At 63.0% G+C, this 18,380-nt stretch overlaps 1 protein-coding gene across 2 annotated transcripts; it reads left to right on the top strand.

Annotated features, from left to right (window-relative positions):
- Positions 1-1,645: 1,645 nt before the first annotated feature.
- Positions 1,646-18,339, top strand: SREBF1 (sterol regulatory element binding transcription factor 1). Of its 2 annotated transcripts, none has more exons than XM_043904059.1 (19): positions 1,646-2,338; positions 10,449-10,880; positions 11,249-11,436; positions 11,521-11,658; positions 11,760-11,978; positions 12,595-12,709; positions 12,883-13,103; positions 13,330-13,531; positions 13,644-13,822; positions 14,065-14,326; positions 14,405-14,571; positions 14,709-14,877; positions 15,356-15,464; positions 15,729-15,838; positions 15,946-16,078; positions 16,228-16,393; positions 16,838-17,038; positions 17,139-17,247; positions 17,576-18,339. In XM_043904059.1, the coding sequence occupies exons 1-19, from the start codon at positions 2,248-2,250 to the stop codon at positions 17,803-17,805; spliced, it is 3,441 nt and encodes a 1,146-aa protein (XP_043759994.1). In that variant the 5' UTR covers positions 1,646-2,247; the 3' UTR covers positions 17,806-18,339. The 2 variants fall into 2 exon arrangements, with proteins under 2 accessions (XP_043759994.1, XP_043759995.1); XM_043904060.1 differs by lacking the exon at positions 1,646-2,338 and adding an exon at positions 9,026-9,180.
- Positions 18,340-18,380: the final 41 nt, after the last annotated feature.

An 18,380-nucleotide genomic window follows, 5' to 3' on the forward strand; every position in this document is an offset into this window, starting at 1 on the left:
GCCTCGGGCCGGGGCGGGGCTCGTCCGGCAGGCGCCCCCGCGGGTCCCGGCGCGCGTCCCCGCCGCCTCGCTCTGCTCACCTGTGAAATGGGATGCCGTCCTCCGGGAAGAAAAGGGTTAACGCGGACGCGCGCAGCTCCGGCGCCCGGTGCTGGTGCGGCCGGCAGCAGAGCCCCCGGGAGGGCCAGGGGAGGGGCGCTCAGAGGACCATGTTCACCAAAGAGCCGCAGCCCCAGCCGGCTTTCTCCACCCTCCCCTGGATGCCTGCCCTGCCCGGCTGGTCTCCGGCTGCCCAGTGAAGCAGTGATCTCTTTGGTGGCAGATTCCTCCCTTCTCCCACGACTGGGCCCTACAGGGGGCTTCAGCCAGCCTTCACTTCAGCTGGCTGCGGGTCTCCATGGGCCCTGCTTCATCACCCTTTCTTCTGAACTGCTGCAATTATGCGTGCGTATTGACTCAGCTTGCTCTTTACATATGCGGTATAGGCGCCTACAAGACAAGCAGGCACGTCTGTCTTGACCTTGACTCCAACAGACTCTGCAGGGTTATAGCAGGAAGGAGTGGTCTCATTTTACAGACACCAGAAAGGTGAAGTAAGATGTTCCAAGTACACAGCAAGCAGGTGAAAACCCAGACCTGTTTCCTGACTCTAAGAAACTGGTCTTCAGGCTTCACAAAGCACCCCCTCCCCTCCCTGGGAAGGGCTGTTGGAAATTTCAGGGAACTCCCCAGATTCCCAAGGCCCTCTGGGCGCTTGGCTCCGACTTGGGGGGGCGGCGGGGCTGGGCATCAGGATGCAGGGGGCTGTTCCCCCACAGAAGTTCATCTGGGGGGCCAGGCCCCAAGGGTCCCTGAGCAGGACCACTTGGGAAACAGATATGGTTTGGAGGTCCCCCGGGGCTTGGCCATCCCTGGTCTGGGTAATTTTCCACCGCAGCCACTTCCGGGAGGGGAACAAAGAGCCCTGCTTGTCCAGGCTGAGCCCCAGGGACTTGGGCCTCCAAGGCCTCTCTTGGTCTGGGCAACACCCCCCTACCAAAGTGCGCCACAAATTTCACTCCGTCAGCGGGTGTGGTCAGACAGGCTATATCTGGAATCTGAGCAAAGCAGTACTCAGGATGGCTGGATTCACTGAGGAGTTGGGGGTGGAGGTGGGGGTCTAGACCTCTGATAAGGCTCCTTGGTTTCCCCCTACCAAGGGTGCCTCTGCTCACTGCTTCCACACTTCCAGCACCTGCATGTTAGTATCTCAGTCCACCTCATAAGGCCCCTCCCTTGGCACCTAGCTCTGACCCCAGTCCACAGGACCCAGGGTCCTGGTCCAGCCCTCTCCCCAGCCTAGCTGTCTCGTCTGACCTGCCCAGGCCTGTCCTGATCCAGTGCAAGGGGGCCCAGGCCCAAAGCACAGACAGCCCCTACCTCATCCCAGCTGCCCTGGGGATGGGGCCCAGTCCTGGTACAGCTCCAGGTGGCTGTGTCAACTTGTGCTGGTGAGCTCCTGAACTCTGGGTGCAGAGGCCAGCCCACCTTCAGCAGCCGGACTGGGCCCACTAACCCCCAGCCCTTCTGTCAGTCCCACAGCTGGATCTGAGAGGAAAACAGAGTAAGTCAGAGTGGGAAATTCTAGCCTTTTCCAGGCTCTTCAGAAGATCTAAAGAAGGAAGAGCAGGCTCATCTCACAGGCCCAGCCGGCCACCGTCACTAACGTCCCGGTCAGCCCTTTCGGAGACACCATCAAGCCTCATTACAGCTGAGGAAACTGAGGAACAGTGTGGTGAGGTAACTGGCCAGATGGCACACAGCAGGTCTTGGACTAGTCTGTCTTCTAAAGACCCAAATCTCGGAATGAGGTTTGTCGGGTCACTTCCCGCCTCAACTTCAGAGACATCTGGGGCGGACCCAACCCGGGGCTTCCACTCAGCCCCCTTGCTCAGGGCGGGAGAAGCTGGGGCCTGCCGGAGCCCCGCAGCAGTCTGCGCCGGGACTGAACGGCCAGGGGGCGGGTGCGCAGGCCAGACCGGAGCCGCCTGACTCTCCTCAGGTTGGGCGGGACCGTCCACCCGGGGGCGGGGCTCCTGCAAGGCTCCGCCCCGCCCCGCCCCGCCTGCCCCGCAGAACCGCCGCCGGGAACCCAGTTTCCGAGGAACTTTTCGCGGGCGCCGGGCACCGCCGAGTTCGGGGCGGGACGCGAACGCGCGGAGCGGCTGCGGCGGGCCCGGCGGACCTCCGGGAGGAGGCGACTGCGCCATGGACGAACCACCTTTCAGCGAAGCGGCCTTGGAGCTGGCGCTGGCCGAGCCGTGCGAGCTGGACGCGGCGCTGCTGACCGACATAGAAGGTGCGTCAGGGGCACTGGGCTCCGCGCGCAGGCGGCGCCGGGCGGGGGACACGGAGCGGGTCGCGTTGCGGCCCGCGCCTCTGGGCAGGGCGCCCCGGGTCTCTGCGCCGAGCGCTGCGGGCCTCGCGGTCCTGTCCCGGCGGAGCCGCCCGTGCCCGCCGGGTCTTGTAGGAGGCTCGGCGCTGAGCACGTGCGCTTCTGGGCGCCCCGGCCCGCACCCCGCGGCCAGCGAGCCCTCAGTCGCGAGGCGGCGTTGACGAGAGCCGGGGAGCCGGCATCGCCGAGGCCCCGCCCCGCCCCGGCCTTGACGTCAGCGGGAGGTTACTCTCGGTCGTTCCCTCCGGCCCGAGAGTTCAGCTCGGCGCCCGCGCTCCTGCGCACGCGCGCTGCGGTCCCGCCGACCCTGACAGACCAGGTCCCGGTTCTCCTAACTGGCTCCGGGTATCGGTTCGGCACACGTTTATCGAGCGTCTACTGAATACCAGGCCTGGTCCTAGGCACCAGGGGTTCACAGACCTGGGCTCCCCCTTTTCTTGGAAGCACACACCCACCCTAAGGAAACCCATAAACAGATATTTACACCTTGTGGGGAGCTGGGGCAGGGCGACTGCTTCGGGTAGGGCGGTGGGGTGGGACCTGAGCTCAGCCCTGAGAAGGATGTATTCCCCGCAGAGGGCACGGCGAGGAGTTGGAGGGGCACAGGTGAGACTGGGCAGGTGGGTGGAAGAGGACTTGGCAGGGAAAGGCGGGAGCAGCAGCGTGGGCTGTCTTACACACCTGGAAACACTGCTCTGGTTGTTCTACAGAGAGGATGTTGGGGGCGAAGCTGCAGCGGGGCCAGTCAGGAGGCTGTTGCCCACGGTGCACAGAGCACATTCCAGCCTCCACAAGTTGCCTCTGAGTTTCCTATGCAGTTTCAGCCACGTTGGCTACCTTGCACTTGGTTGCTGGGGAAAACAGGCCCGGAGAACAGGACCCAAACCTCCCATAGCCTGGATGGACTCATCCATGGAGCCTGTGGCCACCCTAGGGTTAGCAAAACTGACACATTTGAGCCAATCACTCTTTGGATGAATGCTGAGAACCCAGCTGGTAGGGCCCAAGAGTTGCCAGGTTCCCTGGAGGGGAGTTGAGAGGAAGGCCAGGCAGCGTTGACTCGGGGGTGAAAGCTGAACTGGATCCCAGAGGCAGTGAGATGTTAAGTGACTTGTCCCAGGTCACACAGCAGAGCATGGTAGAGCCAGAATTCAAACCTAGGGTGGGAGCTCCAGGGCCCACACTCTTAAATGCTAGTCTCCCATTGTGAGTGTGTGTGTGTGTGTGTGTGTGTGAGAGAGAGAGAGAGGCTCCGTAGAGCAGGGGACTCAGAAGGCTGCTCTATGTGGAGGTATGCTGGGGGCCCGGGAGTAGGTCGAAACAGAGTCATAGGTTACACGGCTACCTCCTCATCCTAGCCCAGAGCCTTTGACTCATGAGACTGAGGACTGGCATCAGAGAGTCCGCCCATGGCTCTGAGCCCCACCCAGCCTGAGCATGTGCCTTGGCCAGACTCCGTCATGTGACCAGTGCCCTTACCAGGAGCCCCAGGTCCTGTGCTGCAGGCTGGGCCCTGGCTGCAGCGCACCACAACTCCGGGTGGATCTGCCTGCTCCCAGCCTCCTTTTCCTGTTCTTGTTTTGGTGTCCCTTGTGGCCATGAGAGATGGTATGTGGGAGCCACCTTGCATGAGTGCTGGGACTGTGTTGATGCCGTGGAGGGCCTCGCCTCCCACTGGTTGATACACTGCACTATGCTGCTCAGTGATGAAGAGTCGATTGGAGGCTGCTGATTGGGTGGGCCTGGTCGAGGGGTGGCCTGGGCCTCCAGTGCATAGCTGGAAGTCACCTCTGCCTGGGCTCCCCAGTTCACTCTGTCTTCAAAGTCCAGGTGTCTGCCTTCGGCCCAGTCCCTAAATCAACCACAGGGACCTGGCTTCCTGGGCTCCAGGCCAGCCTGCTGAAAGAGGTACATGGGGGCCAACCTGCCCCCCCGCCCCAGGCCTCTCCCCACAGTCTGTCATGCCAGTTCTCTCCCTGGTGCTGCCATGCATGGGCGCTCCTTAGAAAACAAGCTCAAGATGGCTTACAGCCCTGCTCTGGCCACAGCACATACCTGCTCAGCTCCCTAACCACCATGGCTCCCCAGAGCCCCAAGATACAGTCCCTTGTCTCAGCGTTGTGTTTGAGACATGTCAGGTGGGCCGGGCCGGCCCTCCCATGATGAGTCCTGTCCCTCCCTCCAGGCCCTCCCCATGCCCTGGACACACTCTGCCCCCACAGGGCGCCCCTGCCTTGTCCTCACGTCCAGAGGTCCTGATGGCAGAGCCTGGGAGAGGCCTCTCCCCCTGGACACGGCCCCTCTTCATCCCTGTCCTGCCTTGGGTGCCTGGCCCACCTGCCCCGGGTGGCAGGAAGCAGAGGCCCTCCCGGTGTGGCTGTGTGCTCTCTCTAGGCTGCAGTGGCTGCCCTGGAAAGCTGGGGTGAGGCCACAGGTGGGCTGCCCGTGAGCCCCTGTGAGTTCCAGCCCTTGCACCTGTGAGGGGGATGGGGAGAAAAGTGCTGGGGGCAGTCCAGGGAGGCGGGTGGGCCGGCAATTGGGAGCTACCTTCTGCCCGGTGGTCACCTCACTGGATGCAAACATCCTAGGTGACCTGCCCAGCCCCAGGCGGGGTCACCACCGGGCAGAGGCTGGGGTCTGGACTTCGCCCAGCTGATAGGGGCAGGCCAGGTGGCAGTGGCTCCTGGCCAGAGCAAGTGCCTCTGTCCTTCTTGCCAGCCACAGGCCCCGTGGATGTGCCTTTTGACCCTGGGACCTACTGGGCATGCACACCTGAACCTGCGATAGGGGAGGGGGGGAGCCTTAGAAATGCCACGGTCATCTCCTCATTGGTATACAGACTGGGGGCGGACATGTCCACTGCCCCCAGCTGCCCAGCTGAGGTGTGGGGAGCAGTAGGAAGGCCAGGCCCAGTGGGGATTGCCTCCCAGGTCAAGAACATGTTGCAGGAAATCTGTCTCTAGCTGGCAGAGGAGGGCCCAAGCCCAGCAGGTGTTTCTGGGTCTCTGGCCATAGTTGATGGTTTGCTGCACAACCACCTCGGGGCAGCCTCAGAGATGCAAATTAAAGCACCTTCAAGGTTCCAGTCACACAGTTGTGAGGACTAAGGAAAGCACCCCAAAGTAGGTGAAAACGATAAAACCCAGTGCTGGTGATGCTCTGATTAAATGTGACATATTGCAAGGGAGAGTGTAAGGAGGTTTATTGTTCCAGAGAGCAGCCTGGCAGCTCGGAAGCAGTGTGCTACCTTTGAACCAAAACACACACTTCAGAGGGGGCAGTGCCTTGGAGCTTCATGCTGCCTCCTCTCCGCATAGCACTCTGCACTCATATCCTGACCTGGGATGAGTGGTGGCAACAAGTTGGGACAGAGCCAGGCTGGCCTCAGGGCTCACTCCTGCCCCTGGCAGGGGGCTGTGGGCTCGGGGGGTTGGCAGGCCTGGGTGTAGGTCTGAGGTTCTTCACTTTGCAGTTGGAGGACCTGGGGCACATGGCCTCCCTCTGAGCCTTAGTGGCCTCATCTGGTTAGAGGGCTCATATTCAGGTTCCCCTGGGGCTCTGGCCCCGGGGCCATCCCATTCCAGGAAGAGCGGGCACCCGCCACGTCCCTGGGCAGCCCCACATACACAAAGGCAGACTGTGCCCCCGCTGCACACATGATCGGCTGAGGACATGTGAACCTGCCAACTGTGCTTCTTGGGAGGTTCCAGGAGATGCTGGTGGGAGCAGTGGGGCTGGCTGGCAGGGTGCAAGCCCACTCCCCACTGCTGCCCTGTGCCCTCCCTTGCGCAGCTAGAGGTGGAGCGGTGCTGTTGCTTTATGCTGTCTGCTGCATACTTTGTGACCTGCTCACAAATCCCTTTTCTGCCCATTCCCTGAGAATTGGTGTTCTTAGCTCAGGCGACAGATAAATGTGGGTTGGAATTCCAGCTTTGGGCTGTCTCCTTGACCCCCTTTGCTCTTGACCCCCTCTTCTGCAGTCACACCAGCCTCTTCTTTGTCTTGACAGTGCACCAAGCTTGCTCCCACCTCAGGGCCTTTGCACTTGCTGTTCCTACTGCCCGTGACATCCTTCCTTTCTCCTGGCCCACTCCCTTCTTTCATTCAGGCCTCTACTCAGATGTCCCCTCCACAGAGAGGCCTGCCCTGATTCCCTCTGTTTCTTCACGATGCTCATCACCTGCACCCCCTTCCTCCACGGATTAGTAGATGGTTGGCCTCCCTCACTGGAACAGAAGCTCCACTAGGAGGTCTTCACGCTCTGTTCCTGCACCCCTAGCACCTGGAACTGGCCTAACATTTAGGAGAGGGCAGTAGATATTGTCAGAGAAACAGACCTGAGCTTCATGGGCCAGGCCATATGGGGGAGGTGATGAGCTCCCTGTCCCAGGAGGCATGTAAGAAGAATTTGGGGTGCAAGGCCTTGTGTCAGCTGGTTGGTTCATAGGCTCCTGTGATACTTAGAGCTGGGCTTCTGTGGCTGGGCACTGTGGGGGTCCCCCGAGGATTTCTGTCATGGCCTCACAGGATAAACAGGCCCGAGAATAAAAGGCTCACATCTGCCTTCAGAGGGAGGTTTGAAGGTAGAGCCAGGGAGGGGGGAGAGGGTTTCAGGTTTCCTGTTAGGCCCTGATAGAATGAGGGCAGGAGGGGAAAAGATGAAGGTAGGCTAGGGGAGGGGCAGGTCGGCCCCCTGAGGCTGAGCCCACACCTCCCCTCTCCCCATAGAGTGAGTGCAGGAGCCATGTGGGCTTTGAGTCTTAGGTCACGCGAGTGCTTACTTCACCAGTGGAGGGGCCCCACTGTGGGAGCCCTGGCCAGCCTTTCAGACCCACTGGACTGGAAGGAGCTTCCTTAAACTGTGCACCCTGGGGGTGGGGGGTGGCCTCTCTTGCCTCCTAGAATCCCCTGCTCCAAGGCCAGAGGTGAAGGCTCAGAGAAGGAGAGTGACTTGCCTGGGACTGCACAGCAAGTGAAGGGTGGAGGGAAGTTCTGGGATCCAGATCTGGCTTTAGCAGAGAGTGAGAGGGGGCCCGTCAGACCATGAGTTCAGGGGGTGGTGGCCCCTCGACACGCCACCAGATGCTTGCTTCTTACTGCATCTTTGTTAGATCGTGTCCCTGAGACCAGCCTTCTTGGCAGCTGTTCCTGACCCTATTAGCCGTGGGCCTCCCCCTTCTTGGTCCTTGGTCTGGATGGGACAAAGCCAAGACATGTGAAATGGGAAACAAAGGGGGAAGAGAGCATGAGACAGGGAGAGGGACGGTCAGGAGCAGGTAGGCTTGACGCTAGCTGGCCCTGGCCCTGCAGGGGCTCAGGTGTGGGTCAGCCCTGGAATTCAGGCCTCAGTGTCTCCCAGTCTCAAGGTACTCAGGTGAGGTAGGAGCCTTGCCAACACCAATGTCTTGATTTGGGGGGCTGAGGGAGGGTGTGAGCACCCACCAGCTGAGGAGGGAAGGAGGTGGAGAATTCAGTTGCCCTTGGCACCCGCTGCAAGGCCATGGAAGGACCCAGACAAAGAAGGGTGGATATGTGAGGGAGAGGAGCTGCCTGGAGAGTGAGAGCCATCAGGGCCAGGGGGTCTCTGCCCCCAACACCCTCTGAGGCTGCAGGACACCAAGAAAGGGTTGCGGGTGGGCTTGGCCGCAGTTGGAGGCTGGCCTAAGCCTGGGGTCCACTTGGCCACAAAAGCTGGAGCTGGCAACCTGGGCTGCTGGCCAGGCTCTGTTCATATGTGTAGAACTTGAACCTTACGCAGAAGGGGAGAGGGCCTGGGCACCCCTCTAGAGACCCCCAGAGCCTGTCACCCCAGGACTTCCTCACCTTCTGTCCCAGGGACTGGGCTGCCTGTTGGCCTCCCCGGACCCTGTAGTGAGTAAGTGAGTCAGGTTCACCCCGAGGCTGCTGGGGGTGGGGGTCACTGACCCCGTCCCAGATCCAGGCCCCTCTGCAAAGGGATGTCTGTGTGGGGCTTCAGCTCGGGCTCAGCTGTTACTGGCCATCACTTCGGGGTATGGGTTCCCTTCCTGTTTCCCTGGGAAGTGACTGTTGCCAGGGGTCCCTGCGGTGGGGTGTGGCCCATGCTGGGGCGGCCCAGGAAGGGGAGGTCCCCACACCCACTGCCAGGCAGCCCTTGGCCTCACTTAAGCACTGCACCCAGTAACACCTTTACTTGTCCCCGTCGGAGCCGGAATCGTGCTCGTCCCATTTTCCAAGAGCGAACTGAGGCTGAGCGTGGTCGAGATCGGCTCAGGGTGTCAGAGAGCCAGAGACTTAGCTGCGGAGTTGGGGCACCCCTGGCCAGCCCCTCGTTCCGCCGCTCTTCTTTGACTTGACCGCCAGTAACCCCTGCTGACGTCGGCGCCTAGTGGGTTAAGGGCCGGCGTCCGCTAGTAACCTCGGCCCCCATGCGGCGCCTCGGGGCGCAACCCAAGCCTCGCGCCGTGGGGGTGGGGCGGGGCCGGGGCGGGGCCCCAGGAGGCGGTGGCGCGGCCGCTGATTGGCCGCGCGCGCTCACCCCATGCCCGGCCCGCGGCTACGCAGGGCGGGGCTGGCCGGCGGGGCGGGGCGGGGAGGGGGCGTGGCCGGGCGGGGGCGGGGCCGGTGGGTAGCTCTGTAGCTCGGCGGCTTTAAAGTGCGCCGGCCCCGCTGGTGAAGTCTGTGCTCGGAGACCGGCAGGCCAGCCGCCTGGACGCCCCGAGGGGCGACTGGCTCGGGCCGCGGAACCATGGACTGCACGTTCGAAGGTATTTTTTGGAGGTCTCCACCCCTTTATTATAGAGCTTTCATCTCCTCAGTGGGGTTCCATCCTCGGTGCCCTGAGGAGAGGTGTACACGCTCCCTGCTCTAAGAGGAGTAGGCACCCCACCCCCACGTCCCGAGTAAGGGGGTGGCTTTCCCACATCTGCTCCGCAGGGAGGAGGACCGCTTTTCCTTCTGTCTCCTGGGGCTACCTTTTGGCGGGCACCTTGGGCTTGACAGACAGTGGGAGCCCCGGGTTCAGCCAGTTTCCTCTCTCGGCCTCAGTTTCCCCAACTATCAAAGGGGCTTGTGAAGCCTGGGGTAGGGGGACGTGCGGGAGGAAGCACTCTGTGCACTATGACCTGTGCAGACCTGGAGGGTCTACCAAGTGTTTGTGCTTGAGGACAGGAGGGCTGAGCCTGGCACCCCCACCCCCCAACCCCATCCTCCGTAGTGCTCTCCAGGCAGCCTGGGTCGTCCCTTGCAGTCACTTTCCTGCCTGGCACCTGTCAGTAGGAGGGACTCAGGTGACCTTGAGTTCCCCCTCCGTGCAGCTGTCTGTCACAAAGTGTTTTGTCTGTCCCGTACAGATGGGGAGACTAAGGCCCAGTGAGAGGACACTTTCACCAGAAGCCCAGGCTGGGGGTCTAGGGGACACCTGGGGCTCCCAGGGTTTGCTCATGGGTCCTGCAGAGCACTTTGACCCAGTGGATGACTCCCTCAGTGGGTTAGAGGGCCCTGGACTGACCCAGCCAGACTGCTGGTTGCCAGCTGGGGGAGAGGGCTTGCGGCCAGTTTGGGCTGCCGTGGGCAATGTGTCCAGTCTGTATGAGGAGAAGAGTCAGGACAGACGGCGTTGGCTTTCATTGAGGGTAGGCTGAAGCCTGAATGGCCGGTCCCGAGGCTGCTTGGCTGCAAACAGGGCCTGGGCTTGTGCCCAGAACATTCAGGGACACACTGGTTGGCACACATATGGCCGGCAGTTGACTCTGCCCCAAGTCTCAGTCTATTGCACAGAGAAATGGGTTGGCAAAGGCAGTTCTGAATTGAGCAGTCATGAGCCTCTGCTTCAGGGGCCGCTGGCATTGTCCAGTGTCGCTGTTGATGCACTGGGCAAAGCTCCAGATGTCCCAGATGTCTGTGAGTGTGGGCTCCTGGGGGTGGCTTTTTGTTTCTGTGGCGTTGCTCCCACGTGTACAGTGTGTACACGGGGGGCGTGAAGACACACGACACCTGCTCCACTGCTGCTCACAGCTTTTCCTCCTCCCTGCAGACATGCTTCAGCTCATCAACAACCAAGACAGCGACTTCCCGGGCCTGTTTGACCCGCCCTACGCTGGGGGTGGAGCAGGGACCATAGACCCCGCCAGTCCCGATGCCAGCTCCCCGGGCAGCCTGTCCCCACCTCCTTCCACGATGAGCTCCTCACTTGAAGGCTTCCTGGAGGCAACCAAGGCGACACCTCCACCGTTGTCCCCTCCCCAGCCTGCACCCACCTCCCTGAAGATGTACCCATCTGTGCCTGCCTTCTCCCCGGGGCCTGGGATCAAGGAGGAGCCAGTGCCCCTGACCATCCTCCAGCCCACCACCCCCCAGCCCCTGGCTGGGGCTCTCCTGCCACAGAGTGTTGCGGCCACCACCCCACCGCAGTTCAGCTCTGCCCCGATTGTGGGTTACCCTAGCCCTCCGGGAGGCTTCTCCACAGGTAAGGAGGGCGTGTGAAGGTGGGGGTCAGGTGCTCTTGGTAGAGGAGTTTGCAGGCTTTAGCAGTCGGGCCCCTCCTCTGTGGCTGGAGGCGCTTGCTCACCAGCAGTTCTCGGGCTCCTGTGGATGAAGCACTGCCTGCACTGCCCGCACTGTCCAGGGTCCACACCAGCTACCCTTCCGCAGAGCGGTTCTTGGCTGGGAGGCTGGCATACTTGCATCAGAGCCCTGGGCAGAGCCATCCAGATAGGAACCGTGGCCACAGGGGTAGTGACTCATCCCAGGTCACATGGTGATGACGATCAGGGGGACAGGTTGGAAGTGGGTTGCGACAGCCCGTGTCCTCAGCCCCAGCCTTCATCTCTGCAGGGACCCCTCCGGGGAGCAGCTCGCAGTCACTGCCTGGCCTGCCACTGGCTTCCCTGCCAGGGGTCCCGCCCGTCTCCTTGCACAGCCAGGTTCAGAGCGCGGCCCCCCAGCAGCTGTTGACAGCCACAGCCACCCCCACAGTGGCACCTGGAGCAACAGCTGTGACCTCCCAGATACAGCAGGTCCCGGTGAGGCGGTCTGGCTGGCATCAGGGAGGTGGCAGCCCAGGGCCTAGACCCATAGCCTATGGCTGAGGCTCCTCCTGTCCTTAGGTCCTGCTGCAGCCCCACTTCATCAAGGCAGACTCGTTGCTCCTGACGACCGTGAAAACAGATGTGGGAGCCCCCTTGAAAGCAGCGGGTATCCGCTCCCTGGGCCCTGGCACTGCTGTGCAGGCAGCGCCCTTGCAGGTAGGGGGCTTGGGCAGGGTGGGGAGGTGGCTTGGACGGGGTGGGGGGTGCGGGGTTTGCTCACGTGCATGTCCACCCGCTAACTGTGCCTGGCCCTGCAGACCCTGGTGAGTGGTGGAGCCATCCTGGCCACGGTGCCGCTGGTAGTGGACACTGACAAGCTGCCCATCAACCGACTTGCTGGTGGCAAGGCTCCAGGCTCGGCACAAAGCCGCGGTGAGAAGCGTACAGCCCACAATGCCATCGAGAAACGCTACCGCTCTTCCATCAATGACAAGATTGTTGAGCTCAAGGACCTGGTGGTGGGCACTGAGGCCAAGGTGTGGGCTGAGGCCCTAACAGGGCGGCTCTGGGGAAGGAGGCACCTGGGAGGAAGAGGAGGATGGGGCTCGGCAGACAGTCCTGGGGCCCCAGCCTCCTTGGGCCTGGCGGCTCTGTTCAGCTGAGCTTCAGGGAAGCCCCAGGTAGCACAGGCTCTTCCAGGTGCTGGGGATTCAGCAGAGGACAGACAGATCCTGCTGTTGAGGAGCTGACATTCTAGCAGGGTGCGGGGGTGCCAACAGATCTGGGTTGGGGTGCGCCAGGTGGCATAAGTGCTGTGCTGGAGAGAAGAGGGATGGGGCGAAGTTGCAAACCTGAATTGGGTGGTCAGGGAAGGCCTCACAAAGATGATGCGATGTGTGAACAGAGACCTGGAGGAGGTGAGAGGGTGAGGCATAAAGGTGCAATGATGTTGACAGCAGTCAGCCAGGTGCTGTTGTCTGTTTTACTTACCTGGGCGGCAAGTTCTAGGGGAAGAATGTTCCAGGGAGTAGGAATAGCAGATGCAAATCTCCGGAGGCAGTTGTGTTGCAAAGCAGCCCTGCTTCCTCGCTTCAGTGCCCAGCTCTCTGGCCTGACTACTTGTGCCATCTCCCTCCCACCCCACCCCTGCAGCTGAATAAATCTGCCGTCTTGCGCAAGGCCATCGACTATATCCGCTTCCTTCAGCACAGCAACCAGAAGCTCAAGCAGGAGAACCTGAGTCTGCGCACTGCTGTCCACAAAAGCAGTGAGTTCTGGCCCCCTCCACGCCTGGCCTCCCTTGAAGTTCTTGCCCTGCAAGGGCCCTTCAACCTCTCTTTGGCCCTCCGTGGCCTGCAGCTCCCCCAGGTCCTGAGCTCTGATTTGGGGTGAGGTGGGGTGTGGAGCTGTCACTCCAGCCTGCTCCTCTCTGGCCCACAGAATCACTGAAGGACCTGGTGTCAGCCTGCAGCAGTGGAGGTAGCACAGATGTGCCCATGGAGGGCATGAAACCAGAGGTGGTGGACACCCTGAGCCCGCCCCCCTCAGACGCTGGCTCGCCCTCCCAGAGCAGCCCCTTGTCCCTTAGCAGCAGGGGCAGTGGCAGTGGTGGAAGTGGCAGTGACTCGGAGCCTGACAGTCCGGTCTTTGAAGACGGCCAGGTGGGGCCTGCAGTGTTGTTCCCTTCTTGTCATCTAGCAACTTCCTCTGAGCCCCAGGATTGGGTCAGGCCCCTCATACATCCCACCTCCCCTTTTATAGACAGACGAAAGATGGGGCTGAGAGGTTCCCACAGTAAGGCAGGGGGCAGAGTTGACCCCTCCGTCCCGGAGCCATGCTCTCTGGGTCACGCCGTCCTGTTCTCACCACTCTGCCCGCACCCCCCAGGTGAAGCCAGAGCTGCTGCCTGCTCCCCACAGCCAGGGCATGCTGGACCGCTCTCGCCTGGCCCTGTGTGCGCTCGTCTTCCTCTGTCTCTCCTGCAACCCCTTGGCCTCCCTGCTGGGCAGCCGGGGTCCTGCTGGCCCCTCCGACACCACCAGCATCAATCACCATCCTGGGCGCAGCATGCTGGGTGCTGAGGGCAGAGGTAGGGTGGTAGGAGGGGGGCTCTCGCAGATGTGGATCCTGTCCTATGGGCTTGGGGCTCTGGATTTCCTGGGTGCCCAGCCTCTGTGTCCCCAGCCTCTGTCTGCCCCCAGATGGCCCTGGCTGGGCCCCGTGGCTGCTGCCCCCACTGGTCTGGCTGATGAATGGGCTGCTGGTGCTTTTCTCCTTGGCACTTCTCTTTGTCTACGGAGAACCAGTCACTCGGCCCCACTCACGCCCCGCCGTGCACTTCTGGAGGCATCGCAAGCAGGCCGACCTGGACCTAGCCCGGGTAAGCGGCCGGCCCCCGGGGGATGGGAGCAGGCAGGGCCGGGACCCTGAGCAGTGCCTGGGAAGGTGCTGGGCATACCGTGGACCTTCCCTGTTTTCCCCACTCCTGTCTACCCCTCCGACTCCTGTGGACCCCTGGGGGCCCAGCCTGTGCTGCTGGGGATGGTGTGGTCCTTGCGGGGGGCCCAAGGTGGGGGAGTAGCACAGCCCCATGTTTCTCACCTGAAAACCCCTCACCCCCAGGGGGACTTTGCCCAGGCTGCCCAGCAGCTGTGGCTGGCCCTGCGGGCCTTGGGCCGGCCTCTGCCCACCTCCCACCTGGACCTGGCCTGCAGCCTGCTCTGGAGCCTCATCCGCCACCTGCTGCAGCGTCTCTGGGTGGGCCGCTGGCTGGCCGGCTGGGCAGGGGGCCTACGGAGGGACAGGGCCCTACAGGCAGATGCTCGCACCAGTGCCCGCGACGCAGCCCTCGTCTACCACAAGCTGCACCAGCTGCACACCATGGGTATGCGGGCGAGGGCTGGGCCCCCGGGGTCCTGATGCCTCCGCACCACCCTTGGCCTCACGCCCTCTTATCTTCCAGGGAAGTACTCAGGTGGGCACCTCGCCGCTGCCAACCTGGCGCTGAGTGCCCTGAACCTGGCCGAGTGCGCAGGAGACGCCGTGTCCGTGGCCACGCTGGCTGAGATCTATGTGGCCGCTGCACTCAGGGTCAAGGCCAGTCTGCCCCGGGTCTTGCATTTTCTGACTGTGAGTAGGTGGTGACCAGTGGGGGCTCTGCGGGTAGGTGAGGGCTACACAGAAAGGCACGTGGTTATGGGGGCGGCTGCGGGCCCGCTGGGGTCTCAGCCAGGGTTCAGTGTGACAGCCCGTTCCCTCCTCAACAGCGCTTCTTCCTGAGCAGTGCCCGCCAGGCCTGCCTGGCACAGAGCGGCTCAGTGCCCCTTGCCATGCAGTGGCTCTGCCACCCTGTGGGCCACCGTTTCTTCGTGGACGGCAGCTGGGCCCTGTGTAGCGCCCCGAGGGACAGCTTGTACAGCGTGGCTGGGAACCCAGGTGCCTTCTCACCCTGGGCCTGTCCCTGGGCCCACCCCTTTCCCCACAGCTGGCCACCGCCTCCGTCCCCCGTTCCCATTCTCTTGTCCCCTACCTCTCTGCTCTCCCTGCCCACCCTGGCCTGCTGCCCCGCCATCTGGTGTGGCTATGGGGATGTGCAGACGGGGAGGCCAGCCTGGCTCTGTCTCAGCTGGGGCTTTTCAGAGGCAAACAGGAAGACGGGGCGGGGGGCCAGGGGGTGGGCATCATCGGGAGGTGCTGCAGACAACATCACTATGCAGTGAGGAGGTCGGGAAAGAGAGTGCATCCCAGGTGGGTTATCCTGTCCACAGGTGGGCGGAGTGTTTATCCACCAGCTTTCACTTGTCTCAGAGCCAGGCCCACCCATGCCCAAAAAGATCCCTAGTGCAGGGAGGTGCGTGTGCACAGGAGGGGTGGGGCCATTCTCACCCTTCCACTCGCCCACTCTTCTCCACAGTGGATCCCCTGGCCCAGGTGACTCAACTGTTCCGTGAACATCTCTTGGAGCGAGCACTGAATTGCGTGGCCCAGCCCAGCCCCAGCCCTGGATCAGCTGAGGGGGACAAGTGAGTGTCTCCGTGCACCTCAGCAGGCCAGAGCACCCTGCCCGGTAGAGCCTGGGAGAGGCTGTGTCCAGGGAACCTGTGGGTGGCCAGAGCTGGGCCACTGTGGCTTTAGGTGCATTTCGGTTCCTCTCTGGGCCTCAGTTTCCCACCAGCCCAGCAGGAGGGGATGGAGGCTCTTGGAGGAGCCAGGATGCCAGGCTGTGCTGTGTGCAGAGGTGAGGACCCCTGCCAGCCATCCTGACCGCCTGTCCTCTCCTGCCACAGGGAGTTCTCAGATGCCCTGGGGTACCTGCAGCTGCTGAACAGCTGTTCAGATGTGGCCGGGGCTCCTGCCTGCAGCTTCTCCATCAGCTCCAGCATGGCTGCCACCCCCGGTGAGCCCCCCGGCCTTCCCACCTGTGACGCCCTCAGCCCCAGCGCCAAGCAGCTCCACCTCGGGTACAGTGTGACTGAGTTTCTGCCCCCTGTGCCCCCTCTGCAGGCACAGACCCGGTGGCCAAGTGGTGGGCCTCTCTGACAGCTGTGGTGACCCACTGGCTTCGGCGGGATGAGGAGGCAGCCGAAAGGCTGTACCCGCTGGTGGAGCACCTGCCCCGTGCCCTGCAGGAGTCTGAGTGAGCGCAGGCTGCATGCTCGTGCCCCACCCCCAACCCTGCCCCCAGCTTTGTTCTGTGTCCTTGGGGTCCCGCCATGCTCTTCCCATGAAGCCAGAACCAGGGCAGAGGGAGGTCTGGCCATGACACCTCTGCCTTGGCCCCAACAGGAAACCCCTGCCCAGGGCAGCTCTGCACTCCTTCAAGGCTGCCCGGGCCATCCTAGGCCGCGGGAAGGCTGAGTCTGGCCCAGCCAGCCTGGCAATGTGTGAGAAGGCCAGTGGGTACCTGCAGGACAGCCTGGCCACCACACCAGCTGACAGCTCCATTGACAAGGTAAGGGCTGGGGCCGGGGGCCTGGCCCGTCTCAGGGGCCTTGGCCTTTCCACTCCCTGGATGGTCCCCCTTGGGCTGCAGAAGACTGCAGGGTCAGCCCAACAGCACAGGACGGGGGACGCAGCCGGCCTTGCCTTCTGGCTAAGGCTTGGGTCCAGGGGAGAGTGGCTGCTCCCTCTGGCCTCAGTGTCTCCCCCTCCAGGAGGAGGGTGGGGTGAACATGTGGCAGGGCCCTCCTTGGAGGCTGCCGCACAGGCCGGTGGGGGCATGGGGGCCTGGAGAGCGGGCGGCCCCGCGGTGCATTGCTGTTGCATTGCATGTGTGAGGCAGGTGCAGTGCCTCGGCAGTGCAGCCCGGAGCCGGCCCCTGGCACCGTGGGCCCCCAGCCTTCTCTCCCACAGCCAGAGGCCCTGACCCCTGCCCTGCCTTACCCACCACCCCTAGGCCATGCAGCTGCTCCTGTGTGACCTGCTCCTTGTGGCACGCACCAGCCTCTGGCAGCGGCAGAAACTGCCGGCACCCACCCAGGCCTCTCAGGGCCCTGGAGGCGGGGCCCAGGCCTCTGCCCTTGAGCTTCGTGGTTTCCAGAGGGACCTGAGTGGCCTGAGGCGTCTGGCACAGAATGTCCGGCCTGCCATGCGGAGGGTGAGTGCCCACGGGGCCCTGACTTGCAGTGGGGACAGACATGGGGTGTCTGAAGGGAGTGGGGGCCTGATCTGAACCTCTCCTGGCCCCTCCTGCCCAGGTGTTCCTACATGAAGCCACTGCCCGACTGATGGCAGGGGCCAGCCCGGCGCGGACACACCAGCTCCTGGATCGCAGCCTGAGGAGGAGGGTCGGCCCCTGCAAAGGAGGTGAGAAGCCGGCTGGCCCAGGTGGGAAGGGTCGCAGGCCAGGTGAAGGCTGCAGAGGGAGACCGTAAGACACACAGGAGCCTCAGGACTTCAAGGTGGCCCCCGACGGGAGCCCTAACCTGAGACTCGGGGGACGACTGTCCTTTGTGGAGCACTCACTCTGTGCTCCAGGGGAAGGCGCGGAAGGGACCCGCTGCATGGCAGCCCGGCAGTCCAAGACCAAAGGCGTAGGGGCGCACGCAGGACCGGGCGGCAGGGGCGGGGCCAGGGTCCGAGCCCCACCCCCGGCGCGGCCCCGCCCCTGATGTGCTTCCGTGCGCGTGCGCAGGCGCGGCGGCGGAGCTGGAGTCGCGGCCCACGAGGCGGGAGCAGGCCGAGGTTTTGCTGCTGGCCTCCTGCTACCTGCCTCCCGGCTTTCTGTCGGCGCCCGGGCAACGCGTGGGCATGCTGGCCGAGGCGGCGCGCACGCTCGAGAAGCTCGGTGACCGCCGGCTGCTGCACGATTGTCAGCAGATGCTCATGCGCCTGGGCGGCGGGACCACTGTGACCTCCAGCTAGACTTCTGCCGGCGGGCCTGCCCCAGAGCCGGGTCTCCGCCTCAGCGGCCGAGGGCAGCGCTAGAGATCCGGTGCTCACGCCCAGTCCACGGACTGCATGGCCCCTGGGGGCCTGGAGACCCTCGGAGATGTCTGCTCTTGACCTGCAGGCCTCCCCAGTCCGCTCCCGCACTCGGCGCGCGGTGGCCAGGATAGTGCTGGCCCCTTGTGGCCGGTTGGGGGATTGCTGGGGCCTGCCGCTGCCACCGCCGCCGGATGTCACGTGCTCCCAGTGACACCCGCTCCTGGGTGTCAAGGGACCCCAGTCCGCAGCTTTCCCCCTCCCTCCAGAGAGGAGAGAGGGGTGCATTTCACCGAGCCGAGGGACCCTATCCCCGGTGCTTCCCTCCCATCTGGGGAGACCTGTGCATAGTGTAGATCGGAGTGCACCAGCCTCCTGGCCTCCAAGGCGCAAGCGTTACTTTGCCTTTTGCAGACTTTATTTTCATAGGTTGAGAAGTTTTGTACAGAGAATAAAAAATGAAATTATTTATAATCTGGCTTTTGCTCCTTTCGGGTGAGGCTAACCAGAGTGGA

This window comes from Cervus elaphus, chromosome 5 (genome assembly GCF_910594005.1).
Source record: "Cervus elaphus chromosome 5, mCerEla1.1, whole genome shotgun sequence".
Lineage (NCBI taxonomy): Eukaryota > Metazoa > Chordata > Mammalia > Artiodactyla > Cervidae > Cervus > Cervus elaphus.

Excerpts from the sequence above, each read along its gene's own strand:
- SREBF1 (XM_043904059.1), top strand. The coding sequence starts at position 2,248 with ATGGACGAACCACCTTTCAGCGAAGCGGCCTTGGAGCTGGCGCTGGCC. Across the intron at positions 13,532-13,643 it reads GCTGGGTGCTGAGGGCAGAG|ATGGCCCTGGCTGGGCCCCG; the intron begins GTAGGGTGGTAG and ends GTCTGCCCCCAG. Across the intron at positions 16,079-16,227 it reads CGTGCCCTGCAGGAGTCTGA|GAAACCCCTGCCCAGGGCAG; the intron begins GTGAGCGCAGGC and ends TGGCCCCAACAG.